Consider the following 16,366-nt stretch of genomic DNA (forward strand, 5'->3'; position numbering starts at 1 on the left):
AGAGACCTGGATCCGCAGGGGGCATTGGCATTGGGGCAAAACATCTCAGGCCGGCCCTGCAGAGGGGCATCGACTACCCCTGCAGGGGTAACATAGCAAAACAGTAACACAGTAAGAATTTACAACATAGCTGGAGCAAATTTATAAATTACTTGAAAGAAAGTTGTAAACACCTAAAAACATTTGTAGCATTAACGTGAAATGTTTTGTAATGTGGAAAGAAGGAGCTAATTTACAAATGAAAGGGTGATTGTTAAATGATTACCGTATTTTTCGCTCTATAACACGCACCTGACCATAACACGCACATTGTTTTTAGGGGAGGAAAACAAGGGAAAAAACATTCTGCATGAAACAGTGGATGTATCATTTTTGTGCTTCATGCTGTGGCCACAAACATGTGATCTGATGGTGAATTTGGGGTGACCCAATGCAAAGATCCTGAGGATCCATGTGGATCCATGCTTTGTAACCACGTTTTTGCACCATTGCAGCCCCAGGCAACAGTGGGTGCGCGATTTTGGGGGGGCAGGCTGTAGCCATGGACATGCTATGTGCTCTGATGGTGAATTTGGGGTGACCCAATGCAAAGATCCTGAGGATCCATGTGGATCCATGCTTTGTAACCACATTTTAAGTGGGGAGGGAAGGAAAAACACAGAAGGGACAAGGAGCACGAGAGGGGTGTGCAGAGAAGCAGCTGGCTAAGAATGCAGGAGAGGGATATAACGGGAGGGAGGAAAGGAAGGCAAAAGTTTCCCCCCACCCACCCACCCAAGCCAGCCAGTTCGCGCGCTCTCGCTCTCTCCCACCTGCATGTTGCCTGCGAGTCCCTAGACGCAGGAATTAGAAGGAAGGATGCTCTGCTTTCCCCTCTTCTTGCCTGGAGGGGAGGGGCTTTCCCTGCTCTTTGTTCCGTTTGAGCAAACACAGCAAGGAAACAGAGGAGGGTGGGCAGTAAGACCCTGAGGCAGAATGCAGGAAAGCAGCCGCTTCCTCTTTTCAGGTTTCCCTTCTCCGACACGGGCGATTTGATTTTTGCCTGATTTTTGCCTCCACTCGCGCCATTCAGCTCCAGGGACCACACATTCGCTCAATAACACGCACAGACATTTCCCCTTCCTTTTTAGGAGAAAAAAAATCTGTGTGTTATAGAGAGAAAAATACGGTATATATGGTAAAGAAGTGATGATAGAAATGTGATAAATATGTTAAAATAGTAGGAAAGTCAGAAAGAGTGACGGAAGGAAGTCGTTACTCATTTGGAGTAGTGATGTAAGCTCGAGATATGTATGATAAAATGAAATGAAATATGGAAAACTTAATAAAAATCATGATTTTTAAAAAATTGACAACATAGCAAAATAAACAGCATCCAATAGCAAATATAACACTTAATCTTCTCCCTTGATTTATTCCCTTTCCCTTAATGAATACGAATATTACGTATCTCTGTACACTTAAAGAAGGCGGCAGATCTGCCTTTGGGAATTTCATCTACTCTCATCTCTTCTTCCCCTTTTGACCTTTGGGACTGCAAAATTAATGAATTTTACTGGTTATGGACAAGCAGAATATAGCTGCATATTATTATAAAGTTTATATAATACTGCAGTATTCTACCATTTAAAAAAAAGTTGATTCCCCCCTCCTTCGATATCTATTTGAAATGTCAAATAAATAATTCCTTCTTTTCCCATTGCTCAGCTTATAACAATGCTTCTTGTTTCCCTCACCCAACACTATGTTCTTGTTTTAAAATGCAATATTGTGTTCAGTCGGTGTTAATGTACACCATCAAATCATACTATTAGGAGACCAAAAAACCACCCCTTTCAGACGCACCAATTTTAAATAATTTTTCCCCCAGAAGAGAGTCCACTGACAACATTCTCTGCATTAGCATAATAGTGTGTTCAAATCGCCCTAGCAACAGAATCAGAAAGCTCAGGCAGCACAGAGTCCATAATCGTAGCTGTGATAATATTATACACAGGAAAGCAAAAGAGTTGGCTGTTTTGTTTTCCAGATGGAAGATTGCTGTGTTTTCAACATATTTAGATGCATAAATTGGAGGAAAGGGGAAAGGCCCATACAGGGACATAAAATATGTAAAGTTGATTATTTGTATCAGAACCTCAGATGCACTGATAGAACAATGCCTGCATTTATTTCAAAGTTTTTCTTATTTTAAACACAAAATGTGTATTTGGAGAATCATAGGGCACACAGTACATTAAACCAGGAGCAAAAAAAAAAGGTCGCTCTTTTTGTGTTTAGTTCTGCAAACCTTGGGGTTACCCCAAGCCCAGGGGCAGTGCATCCCATTTGGCCACCTGAAGCATAACAGGAACGTAATAACACTGCGTCCTCTTGCCTGGCCGGGGTTGTGTAGCAGCACCCATGACGCAGCAACAATAACAGTGGCAAGATCTCAGAAGATCTCGCTGTGAGATGCCACCATGGCTTTTTCAGCAGTCGCAGGAGGCTTCAGGGAGGGTGGGGCACCCTGGGGACACTGTCTCTTGGTGTTCCATCACCCAACGCATCTGTGGCGATCACACAGGGTCCCCGGACGTTTCACCGTCTATTGATCCCTGTGCCACCACTTCATTTCTCGCTGCCACCACCCAGGCCCTACCTGGTACAATGCTGAGTACAGTCAGGGTTAAATTGCAACATAAACTTCTGTTTATTCATTGCAATTTAACAAGCGTGTGGTTTCATAAATGGTATCGGTCAATTACAATCATAGGGTGCCTATCCAGACCTAGAACTTCCGCTACCTGCTCTCAATCACTAAACCACCTCTCAGATATTTACTTGTCTTCCTAGCTCCTAACTGTTCCTGACTCAGCTTATTTCGCTACCCTAACTCAACCTACCCACAGACTCTATCCCAATTCACTCCCACTCCAACCAACCACCCAACTCCCAACGAACTCCTCCCTTTGCCCCTCCCAGCACTGGTTTTATAGTCCCTCTGACTCCACCCCCCGGGTCCTGACTGGGCAACCTGTTTAACTATTTCACCTCCAGCACTCTGTCATATGTTAACGTCACAGCATCTACCTCAGCCTACTGCATGGCTGGGCCAACCTGCCCAAGCCTTCTGTTACCTCTCTCCCCCCCCCCCTTAGCTGCCAAGTTTTTTTGAATCACAGTTGCCCTGTTTGCAGCGTATGGGGCTGGCTAATAGAGGAAGCGATTTCAACCCAAGCATTATAGCTTATTTTGCGAGGGGACCCATTCAGAGTAAGATGTACGCAACAAATTCCTGTATGCATTGTTGCTGTGGCTAGGTGTCTTCATCTCTATGCACATCTGGACCAACTGAATTGGCAGGGCATGTAATTTGATGTCTTTGAGGACCACTCCTTATTTCAGGGCTAGCGAATGTGATGCCTTCCATGTGGTTTTGGACTCCAGTTCCCATCAGCCAGTGTTCAGGAATGATGGGAGATGTTGTCAAACAACACCATGGAGGCATCCCATTGGCTATCCCTCACTGACTGTATTTGACTAGAGGAGGGGTGGAATCTAAGTCCCAAGCTTCACTGTAAAGACACCATGAAGGACACAGTCCTCTGAGACCGTCTGCTGAACAGCTCCTGCTGGAATGAGTGGGAGCAGCAGAAAACACATCCTTCCTCTTTGTTTGTTGCCTTTCACTCCACAGGAGCAGGTGGAGTGGAGCAATCCTAGTTTATTGTGGCCCAATTAACCCTGAGATAGGCAAAAGTAATTAAGCCAATGCCTTTCTCAGTCCCTCTCAGTGAGTTTCCTTAGTCTGTAACTCACTGAATGGCAGGAACATCTTTAATTACTGACCCAGAAATGAGATGAGAATGTATTTCTAGCAACACTCATAATTCTCTGCATTGGAAGTCAATCAAATTCAGTACGTCCTCCTTTAAAAATGCTACAACAGGTACAATAGCTCACCCCAGTCCTCTTCAGCCAGGCCTTTTGCTGATTAACAGTCTACGCCCTTTGAAATATTTTTGTTTTGTTTTTGCAGAAGGGAGAGGGGTTATTGGTTTGGTTTGTTCTTTTTTATGTACTTTGTGGTTTTATTCTGTATTTCATGCTGTGAAATGCCCGGAGAACTTCCGATTCAAGAATAAGTAAGGCAACCATCTTTTATTGTCCTCCTCAAACGCAAAAGAAAATGCCCCAGCACACAAATCATTTTGAGCGATCATGCAAATTGTGATGTTAACGTTTAAGTGCCTTAAAAGTCTCAGTTCCGGGCATATCAAAAATCTCACTTTGCAAGTTTTGTCACCAATTCCTTCGGGTCAAGCACTGATGCTTGGGAATGCTCCATCAACAGAGTTGCCAACTAGTCTCTTTTCGCAACACTGTAAGTTTTCATAAGTTTGGGCTTTGAGAAACCGTGTTCAGAATATAAAATAAAAGTAAAATGTCATCAGGATTTTGTAAAACAGGACAAAACCTAATCTGTATAAAACTGCATCCCTCTGAGGTCTGCCGCTGCCTGGTTGACTTAATGATGGTACCAGCCCTGCCTCTGTGAGGGATAAACTAGAGTACCCAGTTTTCTTCGAGGAAAGAAAGTGTTTTGAATGTGTGTTAAAGGTATACACAGCCTCTTGCCTCTTATTAAGTTGTTTCCTCTAAAGAGCAACAACTCTAAGACAGTCACTTATCTTCATCCAGCTCTAAAAATGCTGGGAGACTACAGGATTGTAACCATGACCTATTATGGTATAGCATAATTTTCATGATCCTGCTGTTATCCAAAGCAAATAACAGCTCCCCACCGCCATCACACATCAAACGGGTACATTTTGCCTAACAGGTTAGCAATCAACTGACCAGCTATCCTTCATATTAAAGGTCACTGAATTCAACTGACGTCCCTTATTACAATTACGTTCTTCAAAATGAACACTGTGGCTCCTGCAGTTTCTGTTCGTTTTGACACTTTGGTTTGGCAACGAAAGATTAGAAATCAAAGCTGGCCCAAACAACTGCGTGTGGATGTGAAAATATTCTTTCCTCAGAGGCGAGGACAGTTCTATTCTGGCATCAATAGAACACAATTCAAACACAACAGCATCACACCTATGAATTATCTCTCTGTGCCAAATCTGCAGAGTGGCACACAACTCACACTCTCTCTTTAACTCTTGTTTTAAATCTCCTACCATCCCTGTGTTTCACTGAGAGCCTGGCAGCGGTTAGGGATTTAGTCCAGGTGAATCACCAGAAGTCGAGGTCCGAGCGGCAATTTACGCGGCTGCACTCCAGAAATGAACTGCGTATGGTAGAGTTTATGAAGCCCCCTTCCAAAGGTTGCCCAACATCCTATCCCAATTCAGCCTCTGGTGTAAGAGCATCTTTGTTTAAAACTCCCAGTGTGCTTTTGTATTCCCAGAGGACACTCTAGATTTAGGACATGGAATCTTTTCTAACCTGAGGGCTTTTATTTTCTTTTGAGGGCCACATGTCAGTGGGGCATGGGGCCAGAGGCAAAAGTGGGTGAACATTAGATCCTAACTGAAAATCAATGAACCTTAAGTGGAACGGAAACAGCCCCTAACACTGTTTCTCAGCTACAAGCCCAGGTAAGGTTTCCAGGTGCTCAAGTTTTTCCTGAACTTTTAGAGTCTAAGCCTTGTTTTCAGGAGACCTGTCAGGTGTTATAACTCAGGTCAATTGGTTAGAGCATCGTGCTGATAATGTCAAGGTTCAATCCCCGTATGGGACAGCTGCATATTCCTGCACTGCAGAGGGTTGGACTAGATGATCCTCAGGGTCCCTTCCAAATCTTTGATTCTATGACAGCAGGTGTATGTGTGTTGGAGGTGTACATCCCCACCCCGTCCACCTCTGAGTGGTCAGATCTGAAGGTGCTTTGTAAGTCTGGGATAACCAACCTCATATAACAAACATGAAAGGGTTAATACCATAGATACTCTTCTGCCAGACTTAGCTCACCTTGGGAGGGGCTAGGTAATCAAGACATTATTCCCCTAGTCTACCTGAAAAGCTCAACACGTGTGTGGAGGTCTGAGCTGAGCCAGCTCGGACCGCATGACTCTTACAAGCTTTTCTTGAGTTCCTATACCAGTCATTTAGGAACTCTCACCACTGTAACTAAGCCAGGTTTTTATATATATATATATAATAATATTTTATTAGAGTTTTCCAGAAAATTAACATCAACAAAAATCAACAAAAATCAACAAAAATCACAAAAAACAAACAACAAACATCAAAAATCCAAACAGAAAAACAGAAAAAAGAAGAAAAAAATACAAAGGAAAAAAATTAACATAAAAGAGAACACTCTTTCATATTATAACTTTCAAAACCTTATTCTCTTTGCTTCCACCCACCTTCCCTTCTTGTATTCTACTTTAAAAATTAGTTCAGCAAGATCGTTCATTATTCATTTTAAACCTTTGTCCCTCCCTTTATAATCTTATTTATCTTAATCGCTAGAACCCCTTCATTTCATTTTCAGAGCCTTCAACATTCATAAATTTTACAATATTTTTGTAGATAAACTTTAAACTTCTTCCAGTCCTCTTCCATCTGCTCCTCTCCTTGATCTCGGATTCTGCCAGTCATTTCTGCCAGTTCCATATAGTCTATTACTTGCATCTGCCATTCTTCCAAGGTGGGTAGGTCTTGCGTCTTCCAATGCTTTGCAATAAGTATTCTTGCTGCTGCTGTAGCATACATGAAAAAAGTTCTATCCTTCTTTGGCACCAATTGGCCGACTATGCCCAGGAGGAAGGCCTCTGGTTTCTTCAGAAAAGTATACTTAAATACCTTTTTCAGTTCATTATAGATCATTTCCCAGAACGCCTTAATCCTTGGGCACGTCCACCAAAGGTGAAAGAATGTTCCTTCAGTTTCTTTACATTTCCAACACTTGTTATCAGGCAAATGATAAATCTTTGCAAGCTTGACTGGTGTCATGTACCACCTATACATCATTTTCATAATATTTTCTCTTAAGGCATTACATGCCGTAAATTTCATACCGGTGGTCCACAACCGTTCCCAGTCAGCAAACATAATATTATGACCAATGTCTTGTGCCCATTTTATCATAGCCGATTTAACCGTTTCATCCTCAGTATTCCATTTCAACAGCAAATCATACATTCTCGACAATATCTTAGCATTGGGTTCTAACAATTCTGTTTCCAACTTTGATTTTTCCACCTGGAAGCCATTTTTCCTGTCCAAATTATAGGCCTCTCTTACTTGAAAGTAATGTAACCAATCCTGCACCTTATTCTTAAGTTTCTCATAACTCTGCAATTTCAACCTGTCCCCTTCTTGTTCCAAAATTTCCGAATATCTCGGCCATTTAGATTCCATATTAAGCTTTTTCACAGCTTTAGCCTCCATTGGCGACAACCATCTAGGAGTCTTACTTTCCAACAAATCTTTGTACCTCGTCCAGACATTAAATAGTGCTTTCCTGACAATATGATTTTTAAAACCTTTGTGAGCTTTAACCTTATCATACCACAGATATGCATGCCACCCAAAAGCATTATTAAAACCCTCTAAATCCAAAATGTCGGTGTTCTCAAGAAGTAGCCATTCCTTCAGCCAGCAAAAAGCTGCTGCTTCATAATATAACTTGAAGTCCGGCAGGGCAAACCCCCCTCTATTCTTAGTATCAGTAAGGATTTTGTATTTTATTCTGGGCTTTTTGCCCTGCCAGACAAATCTAGAAATTTCTTTTTGCCACTTCTTGAAACAGTCCATCTTGTCAATGATTTGTAACGTCTGAAACAAAAATAACATTCTTGGCAATACATTCATTTTGATAACCGCAATTCTACCCAATAAGGAAAGCTTTAAATTTGTCCAAATTTCAAGATCTTTTTTCTCTTCTGACCAACACTTCTCATAGTTATCTTTAAATAAATTAGCATTTTTTGAAGTCATATTCACCCCTAGGCATTTCACTTTTTTCACCAATGATAAACCTGTTTCTCCCTGAAACCTTTCTTTCTCAATCGATGTCAAATTCTTCTCCAGGACCATTGTTTTCGATTTATTCAATTTAAAACCTGCCACCTGACCAAATTCTTGTATTATTTCCAAAGCTCTGTTAGTACCGGGAATTGGCTCCTGTAATGTCAATACTAGGTCATCTGCATATGCTTTAAGTTTATATTGTTTAGCTCCGACCTGTATGCCCTGAATCTGTTGGTCCCTTCTAATGTAACTAAGCCAGGTTTTACTGCCTATGCAACTTTTTTATGAATGCTGTATGGAAAAGTACTTATTAATCTGAGCACTTATTTTATCCCATGGCAGCTACAACACACTGATCTCCACAATCACAGCAGGTGGGAATAGGATTGAAGCCGATAATGGCATTGTAGCAGCTGCTTTTTTCCTTCCTTTCTAACTGTGCCTTTTTGTGTTTTTAATAGATTGTTTTACAGGCCTTATAAATATAATGACTGATATAATTTGGCGCTTCACTGGAGATTTCATGGCCCCTGATCTCGTCTGCCGAATTGTTCGCTATCTGCAGGTAGGAGAATAGATAAATGTCTCTCTTCTTGACGTACTTATTCCTTAGCTTAACAATTTGGCTAGGGCGCGGGGCGGGGCAGAAATCACTCTGTTTCCAAGAAGGTGGTTGCATGAAAGTGGGGGGGGGGGAGTTTATTTTACGTATCAATTTTGTTACACAATAGCCAAGTCATCTTTGTCCCAACCGGGCCTTTCTGGTGAACCAGATGGGGCTGAAAACAGGCACACACAGTCACCGAGTCCACCTGTGACTTCAGTTATGGTGGAGATGTAGACCTTGCTCCTTCTAGGGGAGTGAAATCTCATTCAGGTCAGGTTACCTCTCCGCCTCCCAGACACAAGAACTCAAGACCCATAACACATTTGCTTTTTCAGGATTCAGCTTCAGTTTCTTGCCCCACATCCAACCCATCATCACCACCAATCGCTGATCTAACACCTCAACTCCTTCTCCTGATCCATGTGGGCAGAGAGATAGAGCTGGGTGCCATCTGAATATTGACGACACTTCACTCTAAATCTCCTAATGACAGCTCCCAGAGGTTTCATATAGATGTTAAATATCATTGGGACAAGTTGATAGAACCCTGGAGGACATCATGGGGCAGGACAACCCATGACTACTTTCTGGAAATGGCCATGGAGATAGGAAGGGAATCAATGAAACACAGTCCTGCCAACCCTCACCCCCTTGAGACGCTTGAGAAGGATACCATGCCCAACAGTCACAACAGCCCCTGAGAATGGGCAGGGTCCCACTCCGCCATCTTTCTCCCAAGCCATACAATCATGGCAGCTTCAGTGCCATGCCCAGGCCTAACGCCAAAATGGAATTGAGCCAATGCTCTGATGACCCATTTCCCTCCAATAAACGGTCACTTCTTTCTTTCTGCTCTAGGTTGTACTTTTGTACGCGTCAACCTATGTCCTGGTCTCACTAAGCATAGACCGATATCATGCCATTGTGTATCCAATGAAATTCTTCCAAGGAGGTAAGAGATTTATCCAACTTCCATGTTCCACACACACACACACACACACACACACACACACACACACACACACACACTTTGTGCAACAACTTCATTTTCAGAGCAAATATTTTACTGCTATGAATAATGCAATAGACTCGTTTATTAATTCCTGTTCTTAGACTCCCTTGCCATTTTTCAAATATCTGTGGTGTTGGCCTTCGGCATTTTACAACCATTATTGCAATCATGTCAGATACCTGACTTAATGAATATCTTCCTTTTTTTTTACACTGTGAGAAAGGGCCATTAGGCACCCAAAAGTTAATAAAACGATAAAATGTTTGAAATTTTATCCCTGGTGGAAATTCAGTGGGGAATTCAAAAATTGTAATTGGTTTGAGCCCCTGAAACTTAAATCATGTCGTTTAAAATGTTGTGGGACTTCCATTTATACCAGTGAAATGCTTCATAGTATTAATTTAAAATAAAGTAAAAATCTGTCTGTGTAGGAGATATAGGGAAATGATATTTTCCAGTGTCAGTAAAAAACCGCAACCGGAACTTTGCAGGACAGTGGAAGATTTGCTATCAGGAAGACAACTAACAGAGTGGTTTTTAAATCTGGAAAAAAATGTTCTGCAGAGAAACATTTAGGGCAGGACTTAATGTTATTCTGAACATTGACTGCTGCTGAAAACGGCATCCCCCACATCACATTATCCTAAAGAATGTGAACATTCTTGTGATTGTGGCACCATATTATTGACCATGTTGTGGCATCCAATCATGTTTATGTACTTGCCAAGTCGATTTTTACTCTGCCCTTCGGCCAAGGAGCTCAGGCTAACACACACAGAACTCCCCTCTTTACTTCTGGTGTGGAGGAAAGGCAGGGAAATACACAATGTGATAATGGCACATGAATGAGACTGTTACACGCCACCCCAATCTTCACAGCAGCATGAGACCCCAGGGGTTCTAGGCACGCTTTACTCATAAAGTTCTGTGTTTCCTTTGGGGAAATTGTAGCCTTATTGGAGTTCACCAATTGGGTCTGCGTTGCTCCCGGGAGGGAGGAAGGAAGTCAAATGACACCGAGGGTTGGTTCAGAGAAAGAGTTCTTTATTTCTGCTCTCCGGAGCAGCAGAAAGGCACTTGCGTGGTCAGTCCACAGCAAGTCCAAAGAAAGAGAGATTTCATGCAGTATATATATCCTCCAGGCACCCTCTTCCCCCCTTCCCCAGGAATCCAGGCACGTCAGCTTATACACGCAGGTTGACATCACAGATGTTCCTGCTCCGGTACTCTTAACCATAAAAGGGTTTTCCTTCCTGTATTCCTGACCATAAAAGGGTATTCGTGTTCCTATATTCTTATCTTGGAACAAGAGGTCACCAACTCCAAGAACATACTCTGGCGCTGTTCCCGGACTAGGTCTGTGCATCAGAGTGTGGTCAGGACGTAAGATAAGACCTAGACATGTCATCCCTACTCCCCTGGAACAGCCAAGGTCATCCGTTGCTGTGACTGATAAAGGAGAGAGCTTTGTTTATACAGCTGTGTTCTTGTTATGCATTTGCTCAACAGCTCAAGTTTATGCATTTTAGAAATGCTAAGAAGAAAAGGGGGGGTTGGGTCCTGTTTCAAACTGACTGCACAGAAACCCATTCCTGAGCAGAGACTGTGGTGTCTTTATGATATATGGTTTATTTACGCACACACATATATATAACCCGAGCCTGCAATTGAGGGGTTCAGAACATTGCCACCCCAAAAAGGTCTTGATTTTCACATAGCCGCAGCCCAGGATTCATGCAGAAATCAAACATGCTTCAAAACATGCCTCTCACCCTCTCTCCATTTTGCTGAATATTGCCAGTTCTCACATCACTGCAAAAACTCCATCCCAATATTCTCCTTTTGTCTTTCTCCAATGAGGGACCATTTGCCCTTTGTCCCAGCCAAAGACTCACCAAGCTGGCTCCTGACTTGTATTTTAACACACTAAATTCAATGTCTGGCCCCAGTGGGTGACCTTGGGGTCTCAAATTTCAGGGGGGGAGGCCTGTAAGATGCCAATATTTGGTGCCCCCTCCTCTTGCCTTCCATTCTGCATCATAGTTGCATCATAAATCCCCCTCTGTTGGCACTCTGGAATTAGAAGGGGACTCCAGGCCCCGCAAACCTTATAACAATACTATACATTGCATTAAAGGAATCATTATTGGGGATTTTGTGTTCTGCAGAACACTGGAATTGCAGGCAGTGGTGGATGGAAGTAGGTTTTTAAATAACATTTGTTTGTTTGTTTCAACAATTTATATGCCAGTTACTCACAGTCATCTCTAAGCAACGTGCAGAAACTTAGCTATAAAATTCAGAATTCAGTTGAAATGCCTACTGGAATAAAAACAAACAAACCCCATTCACTGAGATCATTCATTGAGCTAACTGAGGACCATCTGCTTCCCTCACTTGTATTCCTAAACCTTGTTATACCCGGAAAATAGCCATGCCTTTGAAATGTGCACGTTGTTAAAAGTAGGGTGAGAGAATGAGCCACAAACCCAGCAAAATCATGTAATAGTTCCTTTGTAAAACTGCTACAGTTCAAATGGAAGCATTTTTTAATTTATCACTTAAAAAAAAGAAGAAAATCCCTATAGGTAGAAAATATAGAGGTTATTCCAGGTCTGGCCCAGGCATTTTGGAGGCTCTTGGGTCCCAAGATTGCCTGAGAATACCATGTGCTGATGATAAGGCTGGGCAGAGATCTCTCCTGCTTCCCTGAAATCATGTTAATTGGGATTACCAGGGATCTTTTGTACATGGAGCCTAGTGAAGTTCTGCCACGGAGTGGTGACCATGCTTGTTTGGGTTTTGTTGTTTCTGAGCTCCCTGGAATTGAATGAATCCCAGCTGTTGTGCTGGCTGAAATCTCAAAAACACCTTGCAACAAGCTTTTCCCCGACTACAGTGTTTGGCAGAGCTCCCAGTTATCCGTATGGCAATATATTTGATAAACCATCCCTAATTATTTTAATCCTGAAACAGAACACAGATAGTCATTCATATTTCACAGAATGCAACCAGCTAAGTTTCTCCCCACACTGGGGGTAAGTAACTCTATTGCCTCTCATTCACCCCTCTAAATTTTCCTCAATATCCAGGTCTGTTCTTTGAATAAGCTGTACATGTAATACAATACCTTGTTCTTGTTTCTCGAGCAGAAAGGCAAGCAAAAATCCTCATTGTAGTTGCCTGGGGCCTGGCCTTCCTGTTTTCAATTCCAACACTGATTATATTCGGGAAGCGGCAATTATCCAATGGCGAAGTGCAGTGCTGGGCTTCCTGGCCAGATGACTCCTACTGGATTCCCTACATGACCACAGTTGCCTTCCTGGTATATTTCATTCCTCTGATTATTATCAGGTAAGGATCTTGGACTAAGCATTCACACACACTTATCTCACACGTCCAAGCGAGATTCCACCTTCATTTCAATGGAGGGCGCTAATCTGCATAGTTACGCAAAGGAAGAAGGGCACATACAGTGGTGCCTCGCAAGACGAAATTAATTCGTTCCGCAAGTTTTTTCTTCTTGCGAGTTTTTCGTCTTGCGAAGCACGGTTTCCCATAGGAATGCATTGAAAATCAATTAATGCGTTCCTATGGGGACCGCTTGTCAGGCTGGCGGTGCGGAGAAGGGCTTTTCTCCCCACCGCAAGCCTTCAGGACAGGTACGGGAACAGAGGGGAAGGCGCGCAGCGCTTCTCCTCTGTTCCCGGGGCTTGCGGTGGGAGGAGGGTTTTTCCTCCCCACCGCCAACATTCAGAACAGCATTCTGAATGTTGGCGGTGGGAAGGAAAACCCTCCTCCCACCTCAAGTCTTCAGGACAGCCATCCGAAGGCTGGCGCAGGGAGAAGGTCTCTCCGCCACGCCGCCAGCCTTCGGAGCAGCCTTCCGAAGGCTGCCGGTGGGGCGGAGAGACCTCCTCCCGCCGCCAGCCTTCGGAGCAGCCTTCCGAAGGCTGGCGGCAGGAGGAGGTCTCTCCGCCCCACTGCCAGTCTTCGGAGGAGGTCCGAGGACAGTGGGGAAGATGCGCTGCGCTTCCCCGCTGTCCCGGAGATTTCCCTATGGGCTTTCGTCTTGCAAAGGAAGCCCATAGGGAAATTCGTTTTGCGAAGCGCCTCCAAAACGGAAAACCCTTTCGTCTAGCGGGTTTTCCGTCTTGCGAGGCATTCGTCTTGCGGGGCACCACTGTATTGGTTTCCTCCATTGAAATAAATGGGGGAAACTGGGGTTCTGAAACACATGGGGAACTTCCTTGGATACGTACATTTTGGGGCATCACCCTCCAACTTGTAAAAGGCAACTGGAACAGCAAAAGAGGGAGGAATTAAATGTCTGCATAGGTCTTTAGGTGTGCGGACTTGGTTCCTTTTCATATTTTGCTTTAAAGGTAAAGGTAAAGGGACCCCTGACCTTCAGGTCCAGTCGTGACCGACTCTGGAGTTGCGGCGCTCATTGCGCTTTATTGGCTGAGGGAGCTGGCGTACAGATTCCAGGTCATGTGGCCAGCATGACTAAGCCGCTTCTGGCAAACCAGAGCAGCGCACGGAAACGCTGTTTACCTTCCCGCCGGAGCGGTACTTATTTATCTACTTGCACTTTGACGTGCTTTTGAACTGCTAGGTTGGCAGGAGCTGGGACAGAGCAATGGGAGCTCACCCTGTTGCGGGGATTTGAACCGCCGACCTTCTGATCGGCAGGTCCTAGGCTCTGTGGTTTAACCCACAGCACCACCCGTGTCCCGTATTTTGCTTTATCTGAAGCCATTACAGGGACTCAACTAAAATTATCATTAGAATGGCAAACACATTAGTGAAGAGTGATTAAAGCTCTGGTAAGAGAGACTTGTCAGAAGAGCCACTTCGAACCAACATGTCCATGATCCAGACCTGGGAACCACATGCATCACTGTTCAAGACCATTTTTCTCTTGTTTCGTGCAGCTTTAAGAGCTATAAAGCTGAAAAGCAGCGTATTTATGAACTAAACCAAAGGAGACAACCATACATTCTGTTCTGAAAGCTACTGCTGCCACATCCTACAAGCAATGTAATGTCAAAGTGGAAAACAGCCTCCTGAGAGGGGCAAATCAGTATCTTTTGCATTTGAATATATCTGAAAAGGCAGAGAATGCAAAGAAATACAAAGTACAATCGTCTCTTGCTTCACAGTACATGGAACCGATATATTCAAGTGGTGTCATATTCCCGGAAGTTTGAGCACAGGTGTTTATAGATTTCTGGTATTAAATCTTGCTCATGGGTGTCCAGTAAGGTTAATAGGATTTGATCACTTGTTTGCACATGAATTTATGCTTATGTACTTTCCTAAGGCAGGAGGTTTTGTGAAATCGATTTTTCAGTGTAAGAAATGTACTGAACTGGGACCTGTTGCCGCGTATGAAAAAGGAGGCTAAAAGAAGCCAGAGGTTAGCATAAAATTGGAATGCCATATGCCTATGGTATTATATGATAGTAAAATTATAATCTCTATAATAAAAGAGAAATACAAAACATCTCACCATAGTAGAGAATCCTATGACCAGGTGCAAATTGTCACTTCCTATCAGTAGTATTCAACAAACCTTTACTCAAAGTAGACCCATTAAAACGAATGGGCATGACTAAGTTAGATCCATCCATTCAATCTATTTTAAGTAAAACTTACTGAATAGCATCCTATTTTTTAATATTTCATCCAGACTTGGATGCCTGTTTTTTAGCACTGGAATAGGAGGAAAGCTGCCACACATGAAGGCACAAAACTATTCCGTGCAGATTTGTGTACATTATGAAGGTGTCAGTTTCATTAACCCCCCCCACACACACACGCCTACAGCACATGGCTGTCCCTTTGAAATTTGTTGCAAAGATTACTCAATAATCTATGTGAGTTGCCGAACACTCAAAAAGTAATTTATAAATGCTTCATCTTCCTTATCCTTTTCCTTATTATTCAAAAACCTCTGTAATTTTCTTATATTGTGAAAAGAATAACTCACAGATGTCTTCTGAAGAGAGATCCAGGGGCCTCAGATGGCTTTATTTATCTGGAACAATCATACCATCATAGGAATTGAAAATGAATAACAAGTAGCTTTCTTGGGTAGGGTTGCCAAATTGCAAATCTTTCCGTCTTACTTCCTTTGCATTCTCTTTTCCTTCAAGTAACTTGGTATGTTGGCTTGCTACCATGGCAGAATGATCTGCCATTCATACCTCAAAGAAGGCCAGTGTCTTCCACTTTGGCCATACCTAGCTGGCAGAATGTGCATAAGGCAAAGGCAGGCCGATGAAATAAAGTTACAGAACTGAATGTTTGGTTGCCTCTCTAGTGCCATTCATTTATTTCCACATGTATGCTCCTTTTCAGCTTCATAGTTACCAAAGCTGCATGCAGCAACAACAGAATCTTGAGTTTACTGGATGCGCGTCATTCTTGCATCAAACAGAGGCACTTGGTATCTCTCCCTTTGTGACATTTGGTTTAATTATGCAGTTCCTGACTGGAGCCAAGATCATTAAATTTGGTGACACACCAGCTTCAGAAGTGTGGGTATTAATATCTTTGCCATCATGGAAACTTCTTTTCTTCTTAAAGGTAAAGGTAAAGGTCCAGTCGTGACCGACTCTGGGGTTGCAGCGCTAATCTCGCTTTATTAACCGAGGGAGCCGGCGTACAGCTTCCGGGTCAATAAAGCTAATATTTTATTGAATTGTATTAACCATTTTGATAAATTTGTTGTAGTTGTTCCTTACAGTTTCCTCTTAACACTG

General features: G+C 43.0%; 1 protein-coding gene across 1 annotated transcript in view; it reads left to right on the forward strand.

The window, feature by feature from the left end:
• Positions 1 to 16,366, forward strand: part of NPSR1 (neuropeptide S receptor 1) — an 85,307-nt gene that overhangs the window by 53,638 nt on the left and 15,303 nt on the right. Inside the window, exons 3-5 of the mRNA XM_028751319.2 lie at positions 8,439 to 8,542; positions 9,443 to 9,536; positions 12,749 to 12,950. Of these exons, the coding sequence (XP_028607152.2) occupies positions 8,439 to 8,542; positions 9,443 to 9,536; positions 12,749 to 12,950 (400 nt within the window). The remainder of the gene's footprint in view (positions 1 to 8,438; positions 8,543 to 9,442; positions 9,537 to 12,748; positions 12,951 to 16,366) is intronic.

This window comes from Podarcis muralis, chromosome 12 (assembly GCF_964188315.1).
Source record: "Podarcis muralis chromosome 12, rPodMur119.hap1.1, whole genome shotgun sequence".
In the NCBI taxonomy this organism is placed as follows: Eukaryota; Metazoa; Chordata; class Lepidosauria; order Squamata; family Lacertidae; genus Podarcis; species Podarcis muralis.